This window comes from Apus apus, chromosome 18, assembly GCF_020740795.1.
Source record: "Apus apus isolate bApuApu2 chromosome 18, bApuApu2.pri.cur, whole genome shotgun sequence".
NCBI classification, from domain to species: Eukaryota; Metazoa; Chordata; class Aves; order Apodiformes; family Apodidae; genus Apus; species Apus apus.
Window position 1 is genome coordinate 11,875,226 of NC_067299.1, and position 14,465 is coordinate 11,889,690.

The 14,465-nt window shown below is 60.4% G+C and overlaps 1 protein-coding gene across 1 annotated transcript; it reads left to right on the forward strand.

The window, feature by feature from the left end:
- Nucleotides 1-355: 355 nt before the first annotated feature.
- LOC127392065 (septin-4-like) lies at nt 356-14,077 on the forward strand. The gene is given in 13 exon segments (XM_051635525.1): nt 356-410; nt 5,910-6,140; nt 6,142-6,210; nt 6,428-6,521; nt 6,636-6,722; nt 7,582-7,705; nt 7,866-8,000; nt 8,088-8,205; nt 8,587-8,688; nt 8,991-9,087; nt 9,228-9,390; nt 11,833-11,932; nt 12,198-14,077. Coding segments are annotated over 13 exon segments (1,383 nt in total). The 5' UTR covers nt 356-407; the 3' UTR covers nt 12,258-14,077.
- The last annotated feature ends 388 nt before the right edge of the window (nt 14,078-14,465 follow it).

Here is a 14,465-nt window from a genome sequence, read left to right on the forward strand (position 1 = left end):
GTCACTCCCTGGTGCTGGGGCTGTTCCCTCTCGGCTGCACCCGTGCCCGGTGCTGGGGCCCAGTGTCAACGCCTAGTAACTAGTGCAGATGTTCTGTCCCCGGCAGCCAGTGCCCTGTACCCAGGCCCTGGAGCCCCCTGCCTGCTGCTGCTGCTGCCTTGTACCCACTGCCCCGTGTCCGGTGTGCGGTGCCCGGTGCTGATGCCGGTGCCCGGTGTTCGCTCAGGTCCCGGTCCCTGGTGCCGGTGTCCGGTGCCGGTGGTGCCAAGGGTCCGCCCTCGCCCCACCCCCCGCACCGCCCCGGGCTCCCCCCGCCCCCGCCGCTGCTATTTCTGCTAATCCCGGCGGCGGGCCCGGCCGTGCCGTTCAGCAGCCGCTGCTCTCGGACGGCGCTGGGCGCCGCAGCCATGGTAAGGCCAGCGGCGGGGGCGGCCGGGCCAGCTGCACCGCCCCGCAGCGCCCGGGCCCAGGCCCGCTCCGCATCCCGGTGCCCTCCGTGAAGGTGACGGCGCGGCGGGGCTGGGGCGGGCCGGGGCCGCCGGTGCCGCAGCGGGGCGGGGGGAGCACGGGCAGCGAGGCAGCACCTGACCGGTCCCGGCGGGCAGCGTCCCGGGACCAGCCCTGGGGGAGATGGGGGGCGGGGGGTGCCCCGGGATCGCCTGCCCGCCTCCCCGCACCGCGGCATCGGGGCGGGCGTCTCCCGAAAGGCGATGCTACCTCCGAGAGGTACTCGAGGCACCTGCGTGTCCCCGCGGCACCCCTGGGGTGTCTCTATGTGGGCGGGGGCTGCTCTCGGCGACGTGGGGTGTTCCGATCCGAGCATCGGTCACTCCCCATCCCCCCGCCTTTGGCCGGTCCCTCCGGATGTGGTCCCGGTCGCTGCCAGCCTGGCCGGGCCTCCAGCGGGGACCGTGACACCCGCCCGGAGCCCAGCGCGCTTTGAAGCTGTCGCTGCAGTTACCGGCAAGGTCCGGAGGCACCAGCAGCACTCCCGGCTCAACAGCAGCCCGTCTTGCAATCGCTTGTGCTGCCCCTCTTTAGTGGCAGCAGGTCCCCAGGAACCGCTCCCCGGGGCCACGTTCCTCTGAGGACATCAAGGCACTTGCCGTGCAAAGGGTGGGGATGGACGTGGAGAGTCATGTCTCACGTGGCACTTCTGGGAACCGTCCTTCCCTTGCAGCCCCCGTGGGAACAGGGCCATCATATTTATCTGGAGTGGGAAACACTGAAATCAGACAGGGGGGCAGCTGGCAGAGTGTGTCACACCCAGCTCTGGCCAGCGCCTTCCTTTGGGGCTGGACAAGAGCCAGGCTTGGAAACATCCTGGCAGGGGAGATCAACAGAGAGGAGCTGGGTGCCCTCGGTCAAGATTGTGGGGTGAGCTGGGGCTGGAGGGCATATGGACACATCCAGAAGGACACATGGAAATGGAGCCATTGCCCTCAACACTCCACCCACATCCCTCTGTTCCCAAAGCACTCCATGTCTTGCCCAGAGAAGTGGGTTGAGCAATGGTTTCCCTCGATCTCTGCTCCTGGCTCTTAGTGGGCTGGATTTTCTTGTCTGTCCTTACATGCTGAGTTGCCACCTTGTTTGCAGCCTGAACAGGCTCCACTGTCACTAGCCAGCTCACAGGGACCCACCACATGTGGTCCCATCCTGGGGTCCCTGTGAGAGCACTCACAGGTCCTTCAAGCTGGAATATTCCCTGCAGTTCCCAGGAGTGTGTCGGAAAGGCTCATCCTGTGTGTATGCCTACCTGGTGCCCACCCTGTACAGAGTGGGCACCCTTGCACCTGTGGGGTGCCCAACGCCCTGCTGCTGTCAAAGCTGTTAGTGGACTCAGTTTCCCAACTGGGTGCTACCAATGGCGTCGGAGGGGAGAGCTGTGGGTAAGAAACTCTAATTGCAGTGGTGGGAGCACCCCTAGCATCTGGACACAGTCAGAGCAGGCACAGCCCATGTGGTCACTGCCCTGGGGAAGAACCAGGCTCATCCTGGCAGAGCTGGGCTTCAGTGGGGCCCACCATGCCAGTGTCCCATGTGGATCTTGGGCCTTTGGGACAGGTCATTTTTGTCTGGGGTGCTCAGCTGTCATGTCACGGTGGAGCAGCATGTGCTGTGGGTAGCACATCTGAATGGGCTGGGGACACCTCAGCCAGCCTAACTGGTGAGGACAGCACTTCACTGGGACATTCCCTTCCTTTCCCTGTAAAATAGGCTGGGAAAACACAGCCCATGGGAATGTGGCATCCAGCAGAAAGATGCTAACAGATAATCGGAGTCTTTCCCAGCTTGGGCTTTGCCTGCTGCCCCTGTGCCCCCCCTCTGCCCTGGTCCCCAGGCTGTCACAGTGCGGGGAAGGTGTGATGCAGTGTGACAGGCGGGGATGCTGCAGAGCGTGTGCCACCTCGATGGAGCTGCCAGGCTGGTGACAGCCCCGGCGCCGAGTGCTGGCTCGTGTGCAGCCGGGCGGGTAATCCGCTTATGGGAGCACTGGCACTGCCCCGGGGCCCCACTGCGGAAATCCCTGCTCCTGCGGGAGTGTGGGGTGGGACAGTTGGAAAGCGGTGGGTGTTGTAGGAGAACTGTGCTAGCACCAGGCAGGGGGTCTTGGGGGGTAAGGGGCACCCCTGGCCCAAGGGTGGGGGGGTGCTGCAGCCAGTGGGGAAGGGGTTGCAAAGCCGTGGGGTCATGCAGCGTCAGCCAAGGGTGGTGGCACTGCTTCCCTGGGATGGAACTGAGAAGGGACAGCTGAAGCTGGCTGGGCATAGTGGGGTCTCTGTCACCGGCCTTGGGTGGCTTCAAAGCTGGATGGGGGGAGATCGAGCACTGGGGTGAGGAGTATGGTTGGGATCCAGGGAAGCTGGGGACCAGCACAGAGACATTCAGGCCACTCTGCGTCCGCAGGCTCGAGGTTCACTGCACCTGTCCCTGCACCAGCTGATGCTTCAGGGCTTTTTAGTGCTTCCTTGATGAGTGCAGATCTTCTGCAGCCACACAAACCCAGCTCTGTGCCCAGGCTGCTCTGATGCATCTCGACATGCATCAAGGTGAATCACTGTTCCCGGTGACCCCCCATTGTGACAGTTTGGGTCGCCTTGCTGCCACCCACAGCTCTTTCTGCAATGCCATCAACCCTTTGCATCCCCAAGGAAGCTGGGGAAGCCAAGGCAGGATCTAGAATCATAGAATCATAGAATGGTTAGAGTTGGAAGGGACCTTAAAGATCACCAGTTCCAACTCCCCTGGATGGGCAGGGACACCTCCCACTAGATCAGGCTGCTCAGAACCCCATCCAGCCTGTCCTTGAACACTTCCAGGGATGGAGCTTCCACAGCTTCACTGGGCAGCCTGTTCCAGTGTCTCACCACACTCACACTAAGGAGTTTCCTCCTGATCTCTAACCTAAATCTTTCTTATTTCAGTTTAAAACCATTACCCCTTGTCCTCTCACTACAAGTTCTTGAAACAAGGCCTTCCCCAGCTTTTCTAGAGCCCCTTCAGGTACTGGAAGGCCTCTGTGAGAGCTCTGACCTCTGGAGCTTCTGCCAGGGATCTTGAGGCAGGAATAATCCCTGCTTCTTCCAGCCCAGAATTGGGTCCTTTCCAGCCAGAGCAGCAACTTGGAGCTGCGTGGGGAAGCTTTAACTTTCAGGTGCAAAAATGTTGAGTTTTCTAACAGTTGTTCATGGAAAATTGGTTTTCTCCCCTCTAAAGAGGCTGAAGGGACCTTCTGGGGTAGCTCCAACTCCAAGGTGGGAAGTGGAAGAGGACGTAGTGTGCACCAGGATGGAGGAGGTTTCTGTCCTGGGATGGAGGAGGTTTTTGTCCTAGGACGGATGTGTTTCCAAGGGCTGAATGTCCTACTGGGCTGTAGCTAAGCTCATCCCAGGGGGACTGGTGATGATGACAGTGGTGGTGGTGGTCACACAGTCCCCCCCAGGACCTGCCTTGCCACTTGCTTTGCCAACAGTGTTTGCTGGTCCCTGACATCTCGACAACGTGCAGGAGCTGAGCTCGGCTCTGCCTCAGGGCTCTCTCTCCCCTCCTGTCCACGCCCCCCCCCCGCCACCCCCCCGGTCCTGTCCCCCAGCACCTGTGGGGGCCGTGCCTGGCTGCCGGATGCTGTGGGCGCCAGGGCCACGGTGCCTGCCCAGGGTGGGGTTATGCTAATGCTGCTCTCCAGTTCCCCACCCTCAGCACAGCCGGTGCCACTCCGCATCCACCCCGGCCGCCGTGACACTGTTTCTGCCATGGCCACCTGCCCTGAGCTGCCGCCTGGACAAGAGGTACAGGGGCAGAGTCCCCCCCCCGGCAGGGCCGGAGAGGGGACAGCTGGGAATGGGGGACCTCGGATGTGCCACAGCTGATGCTCCATTTCTGGGCCAGCCTTGCTGGGGGACGCACTCCCGGCAGGACCCCCAAGGACTTGATGCAACCCACCTCATTCCGCAGCATCGCCACGGCCATCAGTTTCTCTGGGGTGGGGGACGAGGGGATGGGGGGGGAGTCCCGAGAGGCCGGAGCCCTGTGGGATGGGGGCTGAAAGCATTTGGCAGTGTCAGTGTCATTTCCCACCCCTGTGGTGCCCTGGCTAGGCTGTGCTGTGGTGGGGGCTGGTGCTGAGCTCCCCTTCTAGGTCAAGGTCGGTGAGGAGGAGGATGCTGTGGTCACAAAGACCCGCTGAGTACTATCGATCAACTGGGGGAGGGGGAGAAGGGGGATGCTGGTGGCTGTGGGGACACCCGGAGGCAGGCTGTGAACACGCAGCCCCACAGCGCCACGACCTTGTTTCCAGCCCAGTAACTCGGTGCATCGCGCCGTGCCACAGGCGTGGGTGCGCTCCGCTGGGGGAGCAGGGACACAGGAAGGGGGGGGACGTGTCCCCATGGAGGGCTGTCGCCCTGAAGCCCTGATCTGGGGGGTGACTGACCCCCAGATGTGAGCCTGCAGGGTGGGGGGCTCCCCAAGGTCCTGTGGTCTCACTGCCCGTGGGGCTGGGGTCTCCTGGCAGTTGTGGTGGCATGGGGTCAGGGACCCCAGGGTTGGTCCCATGGAGCTGCTGCCGGACATATCCTTGGGAACACATCTCCTGCCAGTGCTTGTAAACAGGATGTGGAGCCGTCCCAGTTCCAGCATCCCCATCCCAGCCCTGCCACCCCATGGAGTCACTGCTGTGGGAGCTGCTGCTCCCAAAGCTGCTGTCTGCACCAGTCCCGGGACAGGCAGAGCCAAAGCAAGGGAGCATTGCGGGTCCAGTGTGGGCATGGACACAGCCTGAGCATGGGGTCTGTAGCCCCTCTGCACAAGGGATGTCCTTTTGCCCCTAAGCCCTTTGCACACGGGTTGGTTGGGAGCCCCTTGGGCTGTCACCCACACTGAGACATGGCGAGCAGGCAGGCAGTGGGGCTCAGGCAGACCCCTGCCACCATATGCCAACCCCCTGGCTCTGGGTCCCCTGCCAGCTCCTCCGCCACTGCAGTTCATCTCTTGGTGTCTTTCTGTCCTCCTTGGTGTGCCCTCCCCATCCTCCTGGCAGGCCATGGGGTTTGTGGGGGCCCTGGCTACTCCAGAAGACTTGGATGAGCAGCAGGGGGCCCAGGGGGAATGTCCTTGTCCCCTGGAGTGCCAGGAGCCAGCTGCCATCTCACTGCCACAAGCTGTAAGCGCCCTGGGTGCATGGGACCATGACTATCCCCACTGTAATCCCCATGGTGTCCCTGTTGCTGTCTCCAGGGTGGTGGCTCTTCCCCTGGGGTGGCTGTGTATCATCCCTCCCCTGCCCCCCATCCTAGAAGTGCATGTGTCTGGCTGCTGTGGCCTGGGAACTCATGAGGTCGAGGTGGGTGATGCTACCTGAGGTGGGCACTGCCACCATTGGTGTCACCTCCTCTCTTGGTCCCTAGATAAAGCGTTTCCTGAAGGAGGACTCGGAGGAGGCTGAACTGACCCAGTTCCTGCGGGATTGCCCAGCAGCTAACAGCTCCAGGAAGGTGGAGCCACCAGAGAACAGGCAGGAGCCTGGCCACCCATCCTGCGGAATGGGCCGGGTCCCCCCTGACGAACCCACCGATGAGAGGGATGCCAGGATCTTCTCCCGGTCTCGGCCCTCGGATTTGCAGCAGCACATTGCTGCCCCCCCCACCCCCCAGCCCCAACCGTCCGCGGAGCCCCTGGGGGCAGTTGGACCCCTACGACTCCTCTGAGGTGCAGGATGCATCCATGGGGAGGGGATGTGGGGTGAGGGGCTGCAGAAGTCATGGCGGGGGATGTCCCCACCCTCCCAACCCAAGGAGTCCAGGCAGGCTGGGCCATGTCCTGCAGCATTCCCTCCCATCCATGTGGACAGAGGGAAGGAGTTGGCCTGCCAGGATGGGGGGGTGGCATAGTGGTGTCCCCTGTCCCACATCCTCTCTGCCTGCAGGATGACAAGGAGTACGTGGGTTTTGCTACACTGCCCAGCCAGGTCCATCGGAAGTCGGTGAAGAAGGGCTTTGACTTCACCCTCATGGTAGCAGGTACAGAGGGGCTGAGGCTGACAGTGGGGATGCTGACCCAGCTCAGGATCCCAAAATTCATGGAGCTGGGTGGGGCACCAGGTGTTTTCCCTCACCCTTGTCCTCCTGTCCCAGGGGAATCCGGGCTAGGCAAGTCAACCCTGGTCAACAGCCTCTTCCTGACAGACATGTATAGAGACCGCAAGCTGCTGAACGCTGAAGGTGAGAGGGGACAGTCCCAGCCACAGGGTGTTCTGGGTGTCCCAGGGTGGCTAGCAGAGTTCTGTGCCCCTCCTGGAGTGCTGCAGCGCCTCTCCCTGCCCAGCTGGGCACCTCGGGCTCTCTGAATCTGCTTGTGGTGCTGTGCCAGCTGCCTGCCTGTGCTAGGGGCTGCTCCAAGGCAGCAGAGCCCTCCACTGCCTGGCACAGGAACCCCCCACAGGGACTTTGTCCCTGCTGGGAAAACAAGCCTCAGCTTGCTGGGGACCAGCTGAAGCCACAGCAAATCCAGAGGGGCTGCACACAGTCAGGATCCAGGGCACGGGGCTGAGTCAGCTGCCACCAGTTTTGGAACTAACATTGCCCAAGCTTGCCCAAATCATCAGGAGTTCAAGGCAGTTGATTGATTTGTTTTGAGGTAGTTGTTTGATTTGTTTCCGTTGCTCAGAGCAGAAGCCAAAATGCCTGTGGCCACATGCACGTGACGCAGTGGGAGCATCTTTGGGAACATGGGGACAGGGAGGGATCCTGGGGGTGAAGGGGAATGTGCAGTCCCAGAGCCTTGGGGTCACATGTGGGGATACACCGATCTGCAGCTGCTCCCACAGTGATGCCTGGCCCCAGCAGACCCCTGTGTTGCTTAAATCAGCCTGTGACAAAGCCACTGAGGGAGGAGTGCACATCCATGTTGGGATGCAGGAGGCTGTGGCACAGAGCATCTTAGTGCTGGACCTGGTGTCTGTGCGGGCTCATCCTGCAAAGCCCCACCCCAGCCCCCCAGGGGCTGCAGCATCTCCCTGTGTCACCCCCATTGTCCCTCACCCGGGGTGTCCCCTGCTGCCTCTGTCTCCTGCTGCTGCAGAGCGTATCACGCAGACAGTGGAGATCACCAAGCATGTGGTGGACATTGAGGAGAAGGGTGTCAAGCTGCGCCTGACCATCGTGGACACGCCTGGCTTTGGTGACGCCGTGAACAACACTGAGTGGTGCGTCCCATGGGGGGGGTGACAGCCAGGGCTCCTGGGGCTGGCCAGAGCCAGCAGCTCCTCAGGGTGAGATGCTGAGCCATGGGAGGTGTTGAGCTGGAAATCCAAGGAAAGACTTGGGTCCTGCAGGGATGCTGATGTCACCTCTTTGTCCCTTCAGCTGGAAGCCAGTGGCTGACTACATCGACCAGCAGTTTGAACAGTATTTCCGTGATGAAAGCGGCCTCAACCGGAAAAACATCCAGGACAACCGCGTCCACTGCTGCATCTACTTCATCTCACCCTTCGGCCATGGGTACAGGCAGCCCCTACCTGCGCAGCTGGGATGAGGGGTGCTGGGGAAGGGGCTCAGTGGGATGGTGTTCACTGGGCCCCCCTACAGGCTCCGGCCCCTGGATGTGGAGTTCATGAGAGCCCTGCACCAGCGGGTGAACATCGTGCCTGTGCTGGCTAAGGCTGACACCCTGACCCCTGCTGAGGTGGAGCGTATGAAGAATAAGGTACAGTGAGGTCAGCCCAGCCTTGAGCCACCCCAGCAGGTCCCTGGAGAGGGGGTGCCCTTGGGGCTGGGGTTCTCTCTTGGCTGGGAGGGTTGGGGAGGCCGGTCTCTCCATCCCCTGCCTGGATTTTGCCATGGAGCATCCTCCATGTTTGAAGCACTGTAGGGGATCATGTTGTCCACACAGGCACCAAGGACACATCTCCCTTGGGCTGAGATGGGGTCTGGAAGGGTCTGGGGCTGGGGGGGTATCCATGACATCTAGTCTTGGGGGACACGCTTTTGTGGGAGGGGACACAGGGGAACACTGGCACTGTGTGGCACTTCTCATCCCCTTTCTGAGGGCCAGAATCCTCCCTTCAGCATGGCTGTCTGCCTTCAGATCCGAGAGGAGATCGACCAGTATGGCATCCGCATCTACCAGTTCCCAGAGTGTGACTCGGATGAAGATGAGGAGTTCAAACTGCAGGACCAGGCGCTGAAGGTGGGTCTGGTACCTCCAGCACCATCCTGGGGGGAGCAGAGCCCCATGACCAGACACGTCATCCTGGGGTACCCTTAGGATTCTGGGGACCATGCAAGCTCTCCTGCAGCCCCAGTATGGTGGTGTTGGTACATGTCACCAAGACCCCACAGGTGCCATCTGCAGCTTGGGGGCTGGTCTGGAGAAACCCAAGCCATGACTGTCGCTGTCCCCCCAGATGGGGGCTGTACAAGGTCAAGGAGATGCATATAGGCCATGGTGGACAGGAACAAGCCCTGCTAAGCCCTGCCATCCTCTTGCAGGAGAGCATCCCCTTCGCTGTCATCGGCAGCAACATGATCGTGGAGGCCAAAGGCAGGCGTGTCCGTGGGCGCCTCTACCCCTGGGGCATTGTAGAAGGTAATGTTGGGCTGTGTCCCTGCATCCTTCTGGCCTTTCAGGGGCATCATGCGCCCCGTTTCCATGCTGCTCTGCCCTGGGGGAGTTTGGGGGGATGTGGGGGGCTAGCTGTAGCCTCCTGACCTCGGGCTCCTCCACAGTGGAGAACCCGTCCCACTGTGACTTTGTGAAGCTGCGGACGATGCTGGTGAGAACCCACATGCAGGACCTCAAGGACGTGACTCGGGAAACCCACTACGAGAACTACCGCACGCAGTGCATCCAGAGCATGACCCGCATGGTGGTGAAGGAGAGGAACCGCAAGTAAGGGGCTGGGAGGGGCTGCCAGGCTGGGAGGGTGTGGGGAGGCATTTTCTCTCTTTGGGGTGACCCCAGCCCATGGCGAGTGGTCATCTTGGGGGACTGGAGTTGTGTGTGGGTCTGTGCTGGGCAGCATGGTGGGCCAGGCAAGGGAGCCTGTGATAAGGTGGGGTTCCTGTGCCACTGGGCTGGGACTAGCTTGGGGGGGAGGCTTTGGTAGCAAGGGGGACCCTGTGTCCCCCTGGGGATGGATGTATCTCAGGGGGATGCTGCAACAGTGAGGAGAACCCTGTGTCCCCCCTGGGCTGGGGGTGGAGGGTGAGGAGCAGGATGCTGCAGCAGTGAGGTGGACCCTGCATCCCTGCAGGTTTGGGGGCTGCAGCAGGAGTCAGGCAAGCAGCCAGTGCTGCTGCTTTCCTGCCAGTATCCTGTCATCTCCCTTAGCCCCCCCCAAGGTGCTGGGGGAAGCCCCCTGGTGGGGGCTGGAGCTCTGCGAAGGGGTGGGGAGAGGGTCCTGGTGGTGACTCTAGGTGCCTCTAAGCTGGTGTCTCCATGTGTGTTGCTGGAGCAGGCGGCATCCCTCCCCGCTCAGGCTCTGCTGCACCGACTGCTCTGCTGACTGAGCCAGGCTGGCCAGGCAGGGCTTGGCCAAGATCTCCAGCCCTGCCCATCACCCTGCCCCATATAAAAATATTTGTTGGTATCCAACCCTGTCTCGGTCCTTCTGTGCCTGTGCAAGGGCCAGGCAACTGCTCTGAGTGGGAGCCAGCCCTGTGGCCACCTGCCTGTAGCCCTCACAAGTTGCCCTCAGGGTGCTGGGAGAACTTAGTGTGCTGGTGACTTCAACCAGCTCACCCCAGTGAGGTGGGGCTGGGGGGACGTGCCACCATTTGGTGGCATCTAGCTTCTCCCAGCCAAGGTCTGGCCAAGTGCAGGACTGCAGAGCAGACACCCCCATTGCACTGCCCTCCCCTGGGAATGTGATTTTGGGGTGCAGAAGGCAGTGGCAGACAGTATTCCCTGAGCTGGTGAAGCTGCTTGTCCCGCTGGCCTGCTCGAGCCTTGTCTTGCTGCTAGGGATGGAAGGAGCTCGATGGGTTTCCCCCCAGGTCCTGCAACAGTGAGAAGCCATGAAAACAGGCAGCAACTTCTGAAGTGTTGCTCAAAACGCAGCCAAAAGCCATCCCCTGACATGGCATGCTGGCACAGCCCTCCCAACACTGCAGGATCACCCAGGGCAGGGGGGCCCAGCCCACTATGGAACATCATGGTGACCAACAATAGGACATGAAGGAATGGTTGAAAGATGTGCAGGGGAGGTTTAGGTTGGATATTAGGGAGAGATTCTTCACTCAGAGGGTGGTGGAGCACTTGAATAGGCTCCCCAGGGAAGCAGGAATGGCACCAAGCCTGACAGTAATCAAGAAGACTTCAGACAGCACCCTCAAGGACATGGTGTGAACTTTGGGATTGTTCTGTTCCGGGGCCGGAGTTGGATTGGGTGATCCAGGCTGTACAGGGAGGTGGTTGACTCACCCTCCCTGGAGATATCTGTGAAGACAAATGTGGTGCCGGGGAACAGGGTTTAGTGGTTGATGTCACAGAGTTAGGGTAGTGGTTGGACTTGATGATCTTGAAGGTCTTTTCCAACCAGAGTGATACTGTGACACTGTGTCCACCCGTTGGCATGCGGAGGCACTTCAGTGGAACGCGACTGGCACGTGGTCGCATGCGTGACCCCTGTCAGCCACGGCTGTGGTGTCCCAGCCATGTTGTCACCAGCTGCACATGGCACCCACAGCTGTCCTGACTGTGTCCCTCCCTGTTGCTGTTGGCGTGGCAGAAGCCATTGGTTGGGCTGGCCGGGTCCTGCATGGTGGGATGGCCCCAGGGGGTGCCTGCAGGGTTGTGCACAAACAGGAGCTGATGCTTGGGATGAGGGGTGCAGATCATCCCTGGAGGTGGCCAGACAGCAGGGGGCCTTGGGATCCCATCCTGCCATGGGACTCTGGGGGAGGAAGGAGATGCCAAGTTCAAGGTGTTTTTCATGCAGCAGTGAAAACACTGGAGGAGGAGAACGCGGCCCCAGCTCAAAGCACCCAGCAGGATGCTTCCCAAAATGGGCAAGTGTGGAGCAAGCCACGCAAGACTCTGTGTCCTTGGGGGTTCCCTGGCACTCTTTGTTGTGGTGGTGCCTGGCTTCCCCCAGATTGGTGTGTGGCAGGTCAGGGGTTGCAGGGGCTTGGGGGGATGTTTGGAGCTGCTTGTATCCCTTCTGCCTGGAGCAGTGCGACACTTGCCGGGGGGCTGAGGGGCTGCACAGGTGGTTTCTGGGTACCTGCAAGGTTTGAGTTCTCCAAGGCTGCAGCACACATGGAGGGCTATGTCCCCCAGAGGGGCCGGTGGGGCTGTGGCAGGATCCTCACCTCCTCTCTCTGCCTGCAGCAAGCTGACACGGGAGAGTGGGACAGATTTCCCCATCCCTGTCATCCCTCCAGTGCCGGATGCGGAGACCGAGAAGCTCATTCGGGAGAAGGACGAGGAGGTAAGCGTGGGAGAGGCCTGAGCCCCCTGGCCACACCCCAGTGCCATTGGTGGCACAGGCATGAGGAGCCACCCTCCTCACAGGTACTGCTCCTCAGGCTAGGGTAAGGAGATGTTGGGGGGGCATCAGAGGGTTCACACACCCCAACCCCCAGCTCTCAGTGATCCCAACCTGCTTGGGATGCTCGACCCAAATATGTTTGCAAGGGATCTGGGGCTGGGGGAAGACAACATGCCAAGATGACCTCTGCTCTGCTCCCTTCCAGCTGCGCCGGATGCAGGAGATGCTGCAGAAGATCCAGAAGCAGATGAAGGACTCACACTAGCCCTCTTATCCTCTTCCTCAACCCCCTCCCCAGATCAGAAATGTTTACATCATGCTCCATCCTGGCCCCACTGCGAGACCCGGTACCAACACCGCACCCACCACCTTAAGCTGCTGCAGTATCGCCTTATCCCATGGGCCAGTGCCCATCCCATGGGGACAATGAGGGGACAGGGCACCTGCCCTGGGGGTCCCCTGTCCCAGCTGGATTACTGCCCTGGCCTCACCCAAGCATGGGGACAGCTTTGTCCCCCAAGCTTTGGCTTCCCCCCCAGCTCTGGGGAGGGTCACCAGCCAGCCTGCTCCCCGCACTGTGTCCTTTGTCCCCATGTCACCTTGGGCTGCGTGCTTACAGCCTTTATGCTCAGCTTGGCCCTCGCTTAAGGGAAGAGGAAAGGGAGGGGGAGGGTCCCAGCACCACCAAGCCCCCAGCTGCTCTTCTGTGAGGCATAGGGTTGCTCTTGACTGGCAGAGATACACAGCAGCTCCTGTGGCCACACATGTCCAAGGGGATAGAGGGACAGGTGCCACCCCAGCCAGGGGGGCAGCCAGCACTGGGGCCCTGAGCTGCCTCCATGCTAGAACCAGCACAGGGAGGGACTGGGGCTTGGGGGTGTCCAGCCCTGTGTCCTCAACAGGGACCTTGTCTCCACCTAGTGTCACCCCTTGTCCCCAGGTGGTGGGAGCGCCATGGCACGGGGAGCATTGGGGAGCCACAGTCCAGAGAAAAATCCCTTGAACCCCAAATTAGAGGTGGGGTCCCAAGCCTCCCCCCTCTTCCTCTTGTCCCTGTAGAGAGCAATAACCACTGTCCTGCACCTGCAATGCTTCCTGTGGCAGCAGCATCATCCTCTATCAGGCGCTGGTGGCATTTGCCCCTGTGTATCCCCAGGATGTCCCTGTCCCTGCTGCTTCCTGGCAGAGCATCACTGTTTGTCCCCAAGAATGTTCCCATCGATGTTGCTTCCCAGCAAAGCACTGCTGTGTGTCCCCATGTTCCCCTGTGATTGCCCCACGGGTGAAGAGCACTGCAGTGTGTGCCCATACATGTTGCTTTCCTGTGGAGTACTATGTCATGTCCCCCCAAGATGTCCCCATCCCTATTGCTGCACTATGTTATGTCCCTGTGTCCTCTCTAGGATCTCCCAATCTGTGTTGCTTCCCAGCAAAGCACCACTGCATGACACTGGGACCAGCCCATGCCTGTACCTCTCAGCCAGCGGCCACAGGGCATGCCTGGGGAGATGGACACAGACCCCTCCAGCTCCCTGCTCCCCCCTGGGTACAGGGAAAGACAAAGGGGGATGGTGAGGCAGCAAGATGGAGGCATAACTAGGAGCACTGGGATTATTGGGAGCACTGGGATCACTGGAATCACTGAGGGCTTGCTGGCACAGGGACATGTCCCCTCCCTGGCAGGGCCAGGCAATCCAGGGTCTTCCAGGGCAGGGTTCTGGGGGCTTGCTGAGGCTGATGGGGGCTATGTCTGGCTGAGGTACAGGGTGCTGAAGGTTGCTGGGGCTGTGTCTGGCATGTGCCACCCACATCCCTGGGCCAGCAGGAGGGCCCTTTGCCCCGCATGGGCAGGGCCCCTCCTCCCCCCAGGCAAGGCCCTGCAGGCTGGATTAGTGTGTTCCTTTTTTTCAAATGTTGCTATTTTCTTACAGAAGTACCTACCTTCGCATGATGGGCAGAGAGGCATTTATTAAAGCATAAGCAGACTCTAGGTTTATAAATTCTTATAGAGTTAGTGGAAATATTTTTATCCCTCCACAACCGTTCTCAATAAATAATGGCTGACCTGGTTTGTCTGCTCCATCACTCTCACAGTGAAAAAGGTTTTCCTCATGTTTGCACCCATTGCCCCTTGTCCTATCATGTTAACCACTGAGAAGAACTCCACCCTCCTGACACTTGCCTTCAATGTATTTATAAACATTGATGAGGTAACCCCTCAGTCTCCTCTTCTCCAAGCTAAAGAGACCCAGCTCCCTCAGCCTTTCCTCACTGGGAAGATGTTTCATTCTCTTCATCATCTTTGTGGCTCTGCACTGGACTCTTTCCAGCAGTTCCCTGTCCTTCTGGAATTGAGGGACCCAGAACTCAAGACAATAGTCCAGATGTGGCCTCACCAGGACAGAGTAGAGGGGAAGGAGAACCTCTCCCGACCTACTAACCACACCACTTCTAATACACCCCAGGAGACCAC